This window comes from Lagopus muta, chromosome Z, assembly GCF_023343835.1.
Source record: "Lagopus muta isolate bLagMut1 chromosome Z, bLagMut1 primary, whole genome shotgun sequence".
Lineage (NCBI taxonomy): Eukaryota > Metazoa > Chordata > Aves > Galliformes > Phasianidae > Lagopus > Lagopus muta.
The window spans coordinates 36,786,162-36,798,328 of NC_064472.1; the positions used below are offsets into that span (position 1 = coordinate 36,786,162).

A 12,167-nucleotide genomic window follows, 5' to 3' on the forward strand; every position below is an offset into this window, starting at 1 on the left:
AAAATAAAAAAAATAAAAATAAAAATAAAAATAAAAATAAAAATAAAAATAAAATAAAGCATTGGGAAGAACCTGTAGTCAATTTTCTCATGGGCAAAACATGAGTTAACTCAGAAGGGGTGATACAACTCAGGAGAAATTTTAATGTCCGCGGAACAGTTCCACTCCTGGCCTCTGTCTATCTGTCCTACAGTGGGAAAGCAAGCTGGTTTGGGCATCCAGACTCGCTCATTCATGAGCATATAACTCATCACCAAACTTTCTCTCTCCTGCCGGGAAAGGGGTAGCAGTTTCCAAGTGCCAATCTCACCGAGGAGAGCGCTTCCCATCCCAAAGCAGCCCCGCCGCTCCACCCTCTCAGCATACAGTAACATTAAGGCACGAGAGGACGTCCTGCGCGGTTACCTCTCTCCGCAGCTCCGGCGGACAACACTCATCTCTGCGCCGCCGCACGCAGCCCCGAGCTGCCGGACAGCACCCGCCGGCAGCAGCAGAAGTTGCCGGGCGCGGGGCGGCGCGGCGCGGAGCCCCCCGCGTGGCCGGGGCCGGGCCGGGGCTGGAGGCGGCGGCGCGGTGCCGCCCGCGGGCGCGGTGCCGGGCGGGCGGCGATTGGCGGCGGCGCTGACAGCGGGCGGGGCCGTGCCGGCGGCGCCGCCCGCCCCCGCTATAAGCCGCTCGGCCGCGTCGTCCCTGGGTCTTTCTCCCGCTCTGCGCTGAGTCCCTGTCGCTGCGCGGTGGAAATCCGCACCGGGGAGCTGCTGAGGGGCGCGGGTGTCATGTGAAAGCGCACATGCTCCGCCAGCCCTGCAGCCCTCCTCGCTTTTCTTCCTCTTCTTTTTCCTGTCTGTCTGTGTTTGTGTGTTTTCCTTTATTTTTAACGTAACTCAGTTCCTTTCCCCCTCCCCTGCCTGTCGCCAGCCAGCCGCGGCCCCGCCGACCCCCGCAGAGCTCCGCGGCGGTCGGGCGGGCGAGGAGCGCGCCCGGCAGCGGGCAGCCCGCGGAGCCGCGCCCCGCGGAGCCGCCTGGGAGGGATGGTTTTCGCGACAGAGCAGAGCCGCGGCGGCTGCCGCCTCCGCGGGTGCTGAGACGGGATTTTCGTGGTGCAGTTCCCGGGCTCCCAGCTTCATGACTGCGCGGAGCGGGGAGTCGCCAACACCATGCGAGGTAAGCGGCCGGCGGAGGGGGAGCGGGTCTGTGCTGGAAGGGGCCGGGGAAGAGGCTCTGTGAGAGGAGGAGGCCCGGGGCAGAAAGTTGGTGGGTCGCTCACCCCCATCGGCGTGGCTGCCGGGGGTGCGCTGGTCGCAGCCGCGGTGTTAGCCCCAAGTTCTCTTCGCGGACACCGCGCGAGAAGAAGCGCGGCGCCGCCCTGGACCGCGGAGGACAGGGAAGAAGGGAAGTGATAGGCGATGTCTGTGCCTCGAAGCCCCCTCTCTCGCCCAAACCGTCCCCGTGATGCCGGCGGGCTCGTTCTCCCGCCGCAGAGTCCGCACCGCTGGGCCCGCCTGCCCGTGGTCTCATTTCGCTGCTCTCAAGGGGAGCTGATCCCCCTCCTCTTCCAAAAAAGTTGTTCTGCGGACTTTTCGTGGCTTTTCGCGGCTCCCCAGGCGGTACCTCTTCGGGGACTGCTGATGGGACGGGGTGGAAGCGCCTCCCGGGATCTCCTCACCATGTCCGCATCTCTCCTCCGTCCCTCCCCGGAGGGCAGCCAGGACCTCGTCCTCTGCACGGGGCAGCGAGAAGCATCCCCACAGCTTGGGTCATACAGGCAAGGGGAGCTCCAGCAGAAGGGCCGCTGGAGTCGGGGGGGCTGCGTGCTGAGTCTCCCACTGCGATTCTTCCGTAGGAGCGTTGTTGTTCCCTCGTGTCTCGGGGACAGGCCCTTCGCGGCCTTTTTTCATGGATCAGACGAGCAGAGGTTGGGATAAGCAGCCCCGCGTACCCGCGGTAGTTGTGCACCTCCTCCGCCTCTGTCCTGCCCAGACGCTCGCCTCGCCCCACGGGCGTTAATGAAGTGAAAAGTGAAAAGGCTTCCTCTGCGTTTGGGACGGACGAGGACCGCTCGCGAGGAGCGGAATGCACTCGCGAGTGACAGCCCCGTAGCATGCGCGTTTCCCGGATCTCCGGTCTGTGTAATGAATGAGGGCGAAAACGCTAGGAGGAACTTTTAGCTAGGATTTCCTCGTACAGGCTATCTCTCCTTCAGAGCTAACAACCACGCGTGTCTGATTTTCCTTTATAGAAACTGTAACTTTGACGTTAGCTCAGGGAAACAAAAATGCTTCTTCTCCCTCTTTCATAAGAAAACAGAGTGTGCACTATGAAGTATCTAGCAAGAACTTGCTAAACAGTATTTCTTTCATGAGAGCACCAGGAAACTAAGAGGGAAAAACACTCAAACCTGTATGCTGAATCCCCCTCTCTCCTCCCCCCCCCAACCCTTGCAGCTTTTTTTTCTTTTTCTTGAATGGAGTAACTCCAGTGCAAGCAGACCCGGTCCGTAGGTCGAGGGTTACTTTCGAAACGTGCTCATCAGTTCTCGGGAGCGGCCTCGCTTCCAGTGCTGCTTCGGCCTCCACCCCGCAGTGCTGTGAGCCGAGCTGTGTCCTCGCTCCTCTGACGCTTTCTTTTGCAAGCAGCAAGGATCGGGACCGCAGCACACCTGGAGGCACCTCCGCGCAGGGCTGTGCTGCGCTGTCCGCAGCGGTCCGTGAAGGAGGGCGATGCTGTAGCTCGAAGCTACGTGCTGTATAGTGTGTTTGCTTGTGCGTTTTGCTTATGCTTGGGAATTCACGGGTGGGGAGAGAAAAATGTATTGTGATGTAGGACAGAGAGAGCAAGCAGTCAACTTTCAGCCTGGTGTAGAAGTCGCTGTTGTGAAACACCTTTTTGATCACGTCTTGAACTGATTACTTCAGCAGTTCTTGCATCAAGATGAGAGCAGTGTTTTACACCCCATCAAATGGACGACAACACTGTATTCTAATAGAATATCTGTTCATCTCATTTGTGGCTTGCCTAATAAATGAATAAATACCACAATTAATAGATTCTGAGCTTCTGTGAATTAACGCTTTTTAGACAGCTATAAACATTCATGCTAAGGGTTTAATGAGTTTAGCTGTTAGATTCACTGTTGGGTTTGGAGAAAGAAGTCTTCTTCTATGTGCGAGCTTTTTTCCCAGGCTTTCCTGGTCAGGCTGAAGCTCCCAGCCCTAGATGCTGGGGGTGTGCAGACATTGCTGTAGTTGCTTACCTGCTCCCCATCAGAGATGGAGGCCGAAGAGCTGCCCGAAAAGATCCACCCTGTGCTACCTGCTGTCTGCTGCATCCCAGGAACTGGGCAGGGGCTGGTGCCATCCCATCCCCTGATAGCACTGCTAATGCAGACACTGCGTTGATTGGGTCATGCCTTATTCAGAATGATGACTCTCTCTCTGCTAACTCTGGCTTAAATTCTTCCAAGGAAGCACGGCCGTGCTGATTTACAGCTAAACAAGTGTCCAGTGCAGGAGGCTGAGCGCTCGATCTGTTGGTGTTGTTGTGATCAGGGCAGGACCATGTGCCTCCCTCTGAACAAGGAATGGAGATGTAGGAAGTTGGTGGCATTCCCTCTATAAAATGTAGATTATAGATAAAAAAAGAGCACTGTTCACAATGGCTTCCCATCTTTCCCACGCCCCTCAAAATATTGTGGGGGGGGGGGGGGGGGGGGGGGTAAAGACTGCAGAAAATCCATGAAAAACATCTTTTTAGTAACAGTCAGTTATTCAATGTTCTGAAATAAACTTGCTGCCTAACTAAAAAGAGAAAAAATGTTTACAGGTTTTATCTTTTAGTCTAATTTTGGTTAAACTTATTTGCATAGTTAAAGCTAGTAAAGTTAGGGAACAATTTACATAATGCAGCTGAGATGCAAACATATAGTTAAAAAGTTGCTAAAAATTATGTCAAATTGCCTAATCTGGGCACTTGTTACCTGTATGCACCCAAAAGCATTATGTGATCACAATTATTTGATCTGTGAAGGTGACATAAAGCAGTTGCATGGAATAGCACTTTTATTGAAGTGGTATTCAAGCTTTCAATTCAGAATCTTGCAAAAGTGTTTTATATTTTAAAGCGGGACTCAAAACCCTCAAAAGAAAATGTTTCGAGAAGTTTTTCTGTGTAGCTTGCTCATATTGGTGTTAGGACTAAGCAGTGATACAGATTACATAATGTTATAGAGTTACTCTGTTTTCCTGACATCCTTGGGTTATTTATAAGCAACTAGGAAAACATGAATCAAACAAAACCTATTTGAGGTACTGTTTAGAGAGGTTATTAAGTAATATGTACTGATAGAATGTATAACTGAGAAATATGCAAGTTCTCCTTAATTTAATAGAGTAGTGCAGGAAATCTTGATATAATCACTAAGGCAAATGAAATCTCTTTCAGAAGGTATTCCAGGCATAAGAAATCCAACTGAATTTGAAATACTTGGCACTGTTATTCTGAAAAAGATGCTAATGAATTTAGAAGGATGCATCGACTATTTAAAACAAATGTGGTAAAATGAAAACAATGCTGATTTCTGATGGACCCTTAGTACCCCACAACACCAAATCCTATTTGTCATCACAGCATGGTGCACCCGACTGATACTTACCTGAATAACATTATTTGACTTCGCTGAGACTCCTTGAAATGTGATGGAAAAGAAGTTTCTGGTGTTAGACCTTTGCAGGTCAATTTTTAATAAGTGTTAGTAAATGCTTATATTACAAGTCAAAATAACAAGTCAGTTATAGGCTGCTACTGCGTTACATGGTAAGAAATACAAACATGTATTTTTCATATAGAGGCACAGATCTGTGTTTGGAATAAATAAGTCTGAAGCATGACAGTCTATTTATACTTCTGTAATATTTGATGTTGAATTACTCTACCTTTATGTTCCAAAAGGGTGTCGTACATTTGTATTTCTTTGTTCATATTTCACTGTTGTATCATGCTAGTGTTTGGTGGGGGAAAGAGAGCATATTGAAGCTTCTTTATTTACAACCATGTATATGTTTCATTATCTTTGGAATTTTTACTTAAAAAAAAAAAAAAGATTTTCTTATGCAAAAATGAGCTTTGATTAGTAGAAATCTGGTGACCTGAAGTATGGTGATAAATTTTAAAACTATAAAGGTATGGTATGCGATAGTTGGAAATAACTTCTCTTTTGTGATACAGAAAATGTTTGACATGCACTATTGGCCTCTAACAAATAAATGCAGTGATCAACAATAACTTGGTATAATTTACCCCTTTAACAATGCAGTTATGTTTACATTAAGAGATTAATTAATTTGTCTTTTGTGACTTAAGATACAGCAATACAGAGAAAAATATATCCCTGTATATCCCCAGAAACAAAAAATAGGTATGTTTCGAGTGAATCGGGTGTCAGAATTTTTGATTAAAATGCAATATATAGTGAAATGCCTTCAGGGTGTTATCATGGATACTGCAATATGTGTATTAAGAAATGTGTGGATGAACTATAACTTCAACAGCGCTGTGTGTTATTAAGCAGTTTGAGGAAGTAGGATCCACAGTGGTATGGACACTGGTCGCCTGACGCAGGAAAACAAAATCAAAGGAGTGAGTGATTCCCAAGCTATCCAGGAAATTGTTTTCCTTCCTCTCCAATAATGTGACAAATTCACAGACAAGGTCTGTGCTATGAAATTGAAGAATGCGTGCTTTGTAGCTGAAGACAAAAGAAGCACACAGGAGTAAATATTGATTGAACTAATCATCAGATGAATAGGAATGAGCTTTACCAGTGCACCATTATAATGGGGTATGTTAACTAGCCCTTTCGTAGTCCATATGCTGCCCTTTCAACCCACGACCCTGTCTATTGGGCACTTAATGAGGGAAGCCACAGGTGTTATAACGACATTTATGGTAAATCAGGCTAAATAGTATAGTTGTGTAAATAACTGTATGTAGATTAAAAAATAAAAATATGTGAAAGTATTCAAGCACTATGCAGAATCAGGAGATAATACTCCATTAGTACTATGCATTGTTTTACACTTTGAGTCCTAAATCTTTTCACATTGAGCTTAGTAATGAACCTGTTAAATTAACTTCAACCGGAGTATAAATTTTATAGAGACTAATACATTTGAATTTAAAATCAGTTTCTTTAAAGAGTAATTTTAACAGCTTTGAGCATTCAGCACAGTTGGGGCTTTCCATAATGACTTTCATAGACAAACTATAGATGTCAAAATGTTGTTCCTTGTGCTTCATGTTTATAAAGTTCAGTGCTGTTTTTCCTTCAGATTATGTTTGCAGTCTGGGCAAAGTCTGTAGAGCAGCTTTGAGAATAAGCCATCATGCAGTATCACTGAGGATGGGAGACAGAAGGTTCATTTTTGTATTGTGCCATTTTCCTGTTTGTTTCTAATATTCCTTTCATAAGTATATTCAAAACTATGTTTATACTCAGGATTGAGAATAAACACAGCTATGATCATGGCCTGATTATCATTTAACTGAGGAATGCTCACTCATTTGAGTGGTCCTGTGGATGGGAACTACAGCCTTCTGTATTTCTGCTCTCTCTGTGTATGCCGGAGCTGTAATTTTTAAAGAAATACTCATGCTTAACTTTGCCAGACACATTTTGCTGGAAATTTATGCAAACAGAATGACAGCTGTTTCTGTCTCTGATACAAGTATATAAGCTAATTCAGTTTGACATAAATGTGGTTATTATGATGTTAATGATGAATTATTTTGATGAATTGGCAATTACAATGCATCTATAGAATTTTTAAGAAAGATCAACGCCTTTACTACGCACAAAAAAGCAGTACATTTTAAAAATCATATGTTTATCTGGAATTTAATCATATACATTTAAAACTAAAACCCACATACTCATTAAAAAGTAAACATCAAGTAATTGTGGTTGCTTGACAGACAAACTCCTTTTGAAAGAATTTTTCTGCTATCATGGCCCTTGCTTATGCAAGTAGTTCAGTAAGACTTGATGGGATCCAATCATATAAATAGGGCAAGCTAAATATGAGGCTGTTTGTTCTGTGTCCCTTTGAAACCCATTGTTTTGTAATTGTTAAAAATAAATAAATAAATCATTAGAAAGGTTTAGTAATTGTTTCCCTGGAATTTCCATAAAATGAACTTCTGCTCTTAACTGCCTTGATCTCCTTGGTGCTCAGATTTAGCCGTTGGCTCGGCTAGAAATCCTTGTTTGCTGGAAAGAGATGTCAGTAAATATGCTACTTGTTCTCTAAGCTAATGCTGAGGTATAAAAAACTATTTGAAAACATCATTTTCTAATCAATTGCCAATAAATCACTTTAATTGCGGTGTTTATTCTGAATACAGCACTGCTGCTGGCTTAAAAAAAAAAAAAAAAAAAAAAAAAAAGCTTAACTGTATAAGAAAATACATACATTCATAATATAGTTAGGCATGAATATGCTATGTGAGATAACAAACATTTTACCATGCCTAGAAAAAGCACTCTGGTATAAGATTAGTTTTTAAGATTATTACAAAGTAAGTCTTTCATGCATATTCTCCTTATAGAAGAGGTAGTATTCCAATTAATTCATTCTGCTTAGTTTTACATGATCACTTGGAAGGTTTCCTGAACAAAACAGGAAAATCTTCACACCAAAATTACTCTTCAAGATTTTTGTCTCTGCTTTGTTAATCCAAGAGTGACTTTCTCAAGATAACACTTCCAAACAAGATGTACTTTATCATTGCATTTAATTTTTACACCCTTTAAAGCAATCCTTTAGATTGTCTTTACTTTTTTACAAATAATATGCTTTATGAGGTTTTTTTTCAGTGTAGATGTTCATGTAGTGGAAGAAAAATTTGATCAAATACGACGAAGTTGTTAAATTGCAGTTCAATGTGCTGTCAAAATAATGAGCTGTCAAGAAGATAGCATACTGTGTTTTGGAGCAGGATAGTTTTGGTCTTAGTTCTTAGTTCTTAGGTCTTAGAATTATTGTTCTCCTAAAATAAATTTAAAGCATAAAAAGTGAAGCCAAGGCTGTTTATAAATACTTAAAACTTAAATTACTATTTAAGGTAAAGGAGGTAAAGTACAATAGGCTTCACCCAATTGGGTATTTAAGGGGAGGGTAGATATTTAGTGTACGTTACACACTGAAGAATGACTGGAAACTACAGACTGAGCCCTTGAGTCAGTGGCATGTTCCTGTTAGCTGCCTGAGTGAAAAGTATGGAACAGATCATTTTCTGAAAGATTTATTGACAAGTAATCTTTCCCAGAGAAGGTCATCAATATATTAATAGATGAACTTAATAGATGAACTGTATATTAAAAAAAAAAACAAAAACAAAAAAAACAAAAAAAAACACAACCAAAAACAAACAAACAAACAAAAAAAACCAGAAGTGTTTGGTGGATATGTTTTTTAAAGAAATTTGTCTGCATTGATTTGTCTGTGTTGTCTTCTCTTTCCTTGTTGACAAATATACTGTTTTACTAGGTAATAAACTGCTTCTTGTGAACTTCTTAATTTAAGAGGCTGCCAGAGGTGTCTTTGGAAAACTGCTTTTTGCCATGCTGCTAACAGCTCTTTCCTTCATCACTTTTGTACTTCAACAGTGCAGCACTGATTTTACTTCTGAAAGCATGATGGAAAAATGAAAGCAAATGTTATATTTCAGATCCCAACTGAGTAGTGAAATGTGCTTTATTGTTTCTTTTCATATTTGTCTGTCTGGAAGAAGAATGAAGCAGCAAAGTGGCTATTAAAATGCACTGCTTACTTCAACATGCATTGTTTGGCGGATTTTCTCAATATTTGCACAAAGATCTAGAGTCAGTATATAATTGGGATTAACTGAAAGAAAGGAGAGACCATGCACAGAAATCGAGTTCAGATATTTATATAGGGTGGAAACACAGAAATGAACAAATGTAGCACAGTCTAGTGGTACAGAGAAGCAATGGCAATAGAGAAGTGAATTAATAAGGCACAGCGCCATTCAGTCATCAAACCTTTGTGAAGAGAAGAAACTTTTATTTTGGAGAAGGTTCCAATGATGATCAAGCAGAGTTTATTTAAGTTTGTTCAGATATTTATACTCAATCTGTCATTTTATTTTTATGTATTTGTAAAAAAAATTTGCAAGAGCATGTTCTTAGCAATCTGACAGCAAACTCCCTTACCCCTCTTATGACACAACCCTTCACTTTATATCAGTACATGTAGCGATGTGTTACAAGAAAGATCAGCTTAGCTGCTCTTCTAATCCTTATTAATCTTTATATTATTATCTTAATAATCTTTATTATATGTATCAACTATAATTGTGGGAAGTTTGCTTTTGAAATTAATTTTATTACATATTGAAAAATTCAAAAGCAGCAGCATTTTTTTTGTTAATTTCATTCAAATGTCTATGTATTCTAAATAACTGAAGACTGCAGCTAGAGTTGTAAGATAGTACCAGCTAAATCCACATACAGAACAGACTTCATTTATTTTATTGGATGCACTCTATTGAAGAGTCATGTTTGTTAATATACACTTCCTAAACATAGCTGATTTTGGAAAATTCTGATCCCATTAATCTGTCAAATGATTAAGCAGGAAGATTAAAACAATGTCAATACATATCAAGAATTGTTCATTAACACCCATTCAAAGTAATTCAAGCTGTGAATTGTTCAATAGCTTAGAGAATGTTAACATCTCTCTGCACTAGTATATGTTTATGAAATTAAATTCTTTATTGTTGTGGATTGAAAATGAAGTCTTTATCAGTGTTTCTGCAGCTGCTGCAATATCAAAGATGAAATGTCAAAAGTAACTGGAAGCTACTATCCGTAAGTTAATTCATAATTAATAAAAAATCTTCTGTAAGACTTCGTGTGGTATATCTACTGAAACATTTTTAAAAGCAGCAATTATCACAAAGATTTCTTCAGAAATTTTTCATATATGTGTTTCAAGGAAATATGCTTTGTGGTGTATACATACATCAGAAGAGTGCAGTCTCTCTGCAGAGTTGAGTTGCAGTTGATCCAAGCTGTGTCTTTAATTTTGAATCGGAATTCCCTATAGACTCAGCTTAAGCATTTTTCTCTAAAACTAATGGTCTAATGTGTTTTATTGGTTATTTACAGTCTAATGACTTAGGGATAGAGCTAAACAATATCACCTTGAGTTCAGAGGATAAGAGGGAAGAGAACTTACACCGTCTTATTTCATGACTCTTTGCAGAAGTTCCTTTCTCTGTTCATTATTTGATTTGAGCTTGCCAAAATTCCGATATTTAATTTTGTGAAAAATCAAATGTTTTTTGTTTTATTATTTATTTATTTATTTATTTTTAAATGAGCATCTGAACCAAGATGTGTTCTAAATCAGCAACTGCTACAATCTCTAGTGTTCCTGTCCTTCACAGCACTCCCACTAAACAAAGCCTTTTGCAGCGTGACATTTTCTGGCTTCAGCAGAATACAGGGGAGAAATACTATGTCAGTTACATTGTAAAACTGAAGGAGAAAAGTTTATGATTTCAAGAGGAAATTTAAACAAGTGCAAGACAAGATGAGAAGGAAAAAGAGAAGAAAAAAAAGACACTTCTAAATTATGCTGTTTCAAAAGAAGGAGAGTGACCTGGAATAAAAATTTTGAAATGTAAAGGAAAAGCATATGAAAAGGAAGGATAAGGAGGGGTTGGTTTGACTTGTCTTGATTTGTGGGGACCTAGGGGCAGTGAGAACAGTCCTATACTTCGAAGTACTGGTCTCTTCAATCTGTACTTGTTGGAGGCTGAGTTAACTACAGTGGGCATAGTTTTAGAGGTAAACAGAGAAGTGGGACTAATAGGAAAAAATGAGTGAAATAACAAAAACTGGAATACACAATATGAATGCATTCCTTGTAACAATCACTTGCTGTTGCATTTATATTTGTTGTAGTAGGGCTTCAATCTATTTGGCATTCAGATAAATGCTAACATTAGAAATCCGCTCCCATTCATTTCACTATGTATATCCAGAGCTCCGATACTCAAAAGTGTTAGAAGTTGGAACATCACATACGCAGTTATGTAAGCTGTCTATAAGAGCTTGGCATTCACTGTGTTTCAGCCAAGTTAGTCATTTGCAAAATTAAAATGTCATTTACAAAATACATCCAAAACTGATCTTTTAAAACTCTGGATCAAAGCAAATGTGTTGGTTTGTTGGTTTTGTGAGGGTTTTTTTTCCCAAGCTTTCAGATATATTTTTCTGTCTCTTATTCTTACTCTACTTTTTCATCTATGATAGTTAAAGAGCAGTACACACAGAGAGCAGCTTGACACTAAGTTTCTTTCATGTGTTGAAAAATGTAGATTTAGTTGATTAGTTCATTAGATCATGATATATCCATGTATTACAGAACATTTTGTCCCTTTCACTCTATTATTATTTTTTTTCCCCTCAAACAAAGGTTTATTTTTGTTTGGGATATGCTGTAGGAAAGAAATAAAGAACCTGTTAAAACTCAGCTTGGGTACATCTCCATCATGTATCTCTATTGCATTTGTGTGCTTGTAGCCTTGGAGATAGAAGAGGTGCTTGAGAGATGAATCTCTATGTCCTTGTGTAGTCTGGTAGCCAGCATCTGCTTTTTCTCTTGAATGGTAAAAGAATTTGCTTGTAGCTTTGCGTTTTGTGTGGTTTTTTTGGAGTTCTTGTGTGTTTGTTGGGGTTTTTTTTTGTTTGTTTGTTTGGGTTTTTCTTGTTTTTATTGGTTGCTGTTTTTTTTGTTTGTTTGTTTGTTTGTTTGTTTTTGAGAAAATATTCCACTACAACTACTTCATATAGTAGGCTTTTTGAGACAATGTAAACACATAATGCTGAAGAAATAATGCCTTGCCTAGTAACAGCAAAACATTTTTAAATTCTATTTAAACAGAAACAATTCCTTTAAATTCGTTCTCCGTAAAGAGAAACAAAGAATGCTGCTATGATACTCTCCATTTTCCCAAGACCAGGATGACTTTTAAGTATCTGCCCCTGATTCTCTTTCCCTTCTGTAACAACCCTGCAGAGTTCATTGCAGAAGGAAATAATCACAGAATTCTCTATGACCAAAACGAAAAGGAAATCT

At 40.6% G+C, this 12,167-nt stretch overlaps 1 protein-coding gene across 1 annotated transcript in view; it reads left to right on the forward strand.

Moving 5' to 3' along the window:
* The first annotated feature begins 1,017 nt into the window (after window positions 1-1,017).
* Window positions 1,018-12,167, forward strand: part of RORB (RAR related orphan receptor B) — a 138,054-nt gene continuing 126,904 nt past the window's right edge. Inside the window, exon 1 of the mRNA XM_048931948.1 lies at window positions 1,018-1,164. Within this exon, the coding sequence (XP_048787905.1) occupies window positions 1,158-1,164 (7 nt within the window). The 5' untranslated portion in view covers window positions 1,018-1,157. The remainder of the gene's footprint in view (window positions 1,165-12,167) is intronic.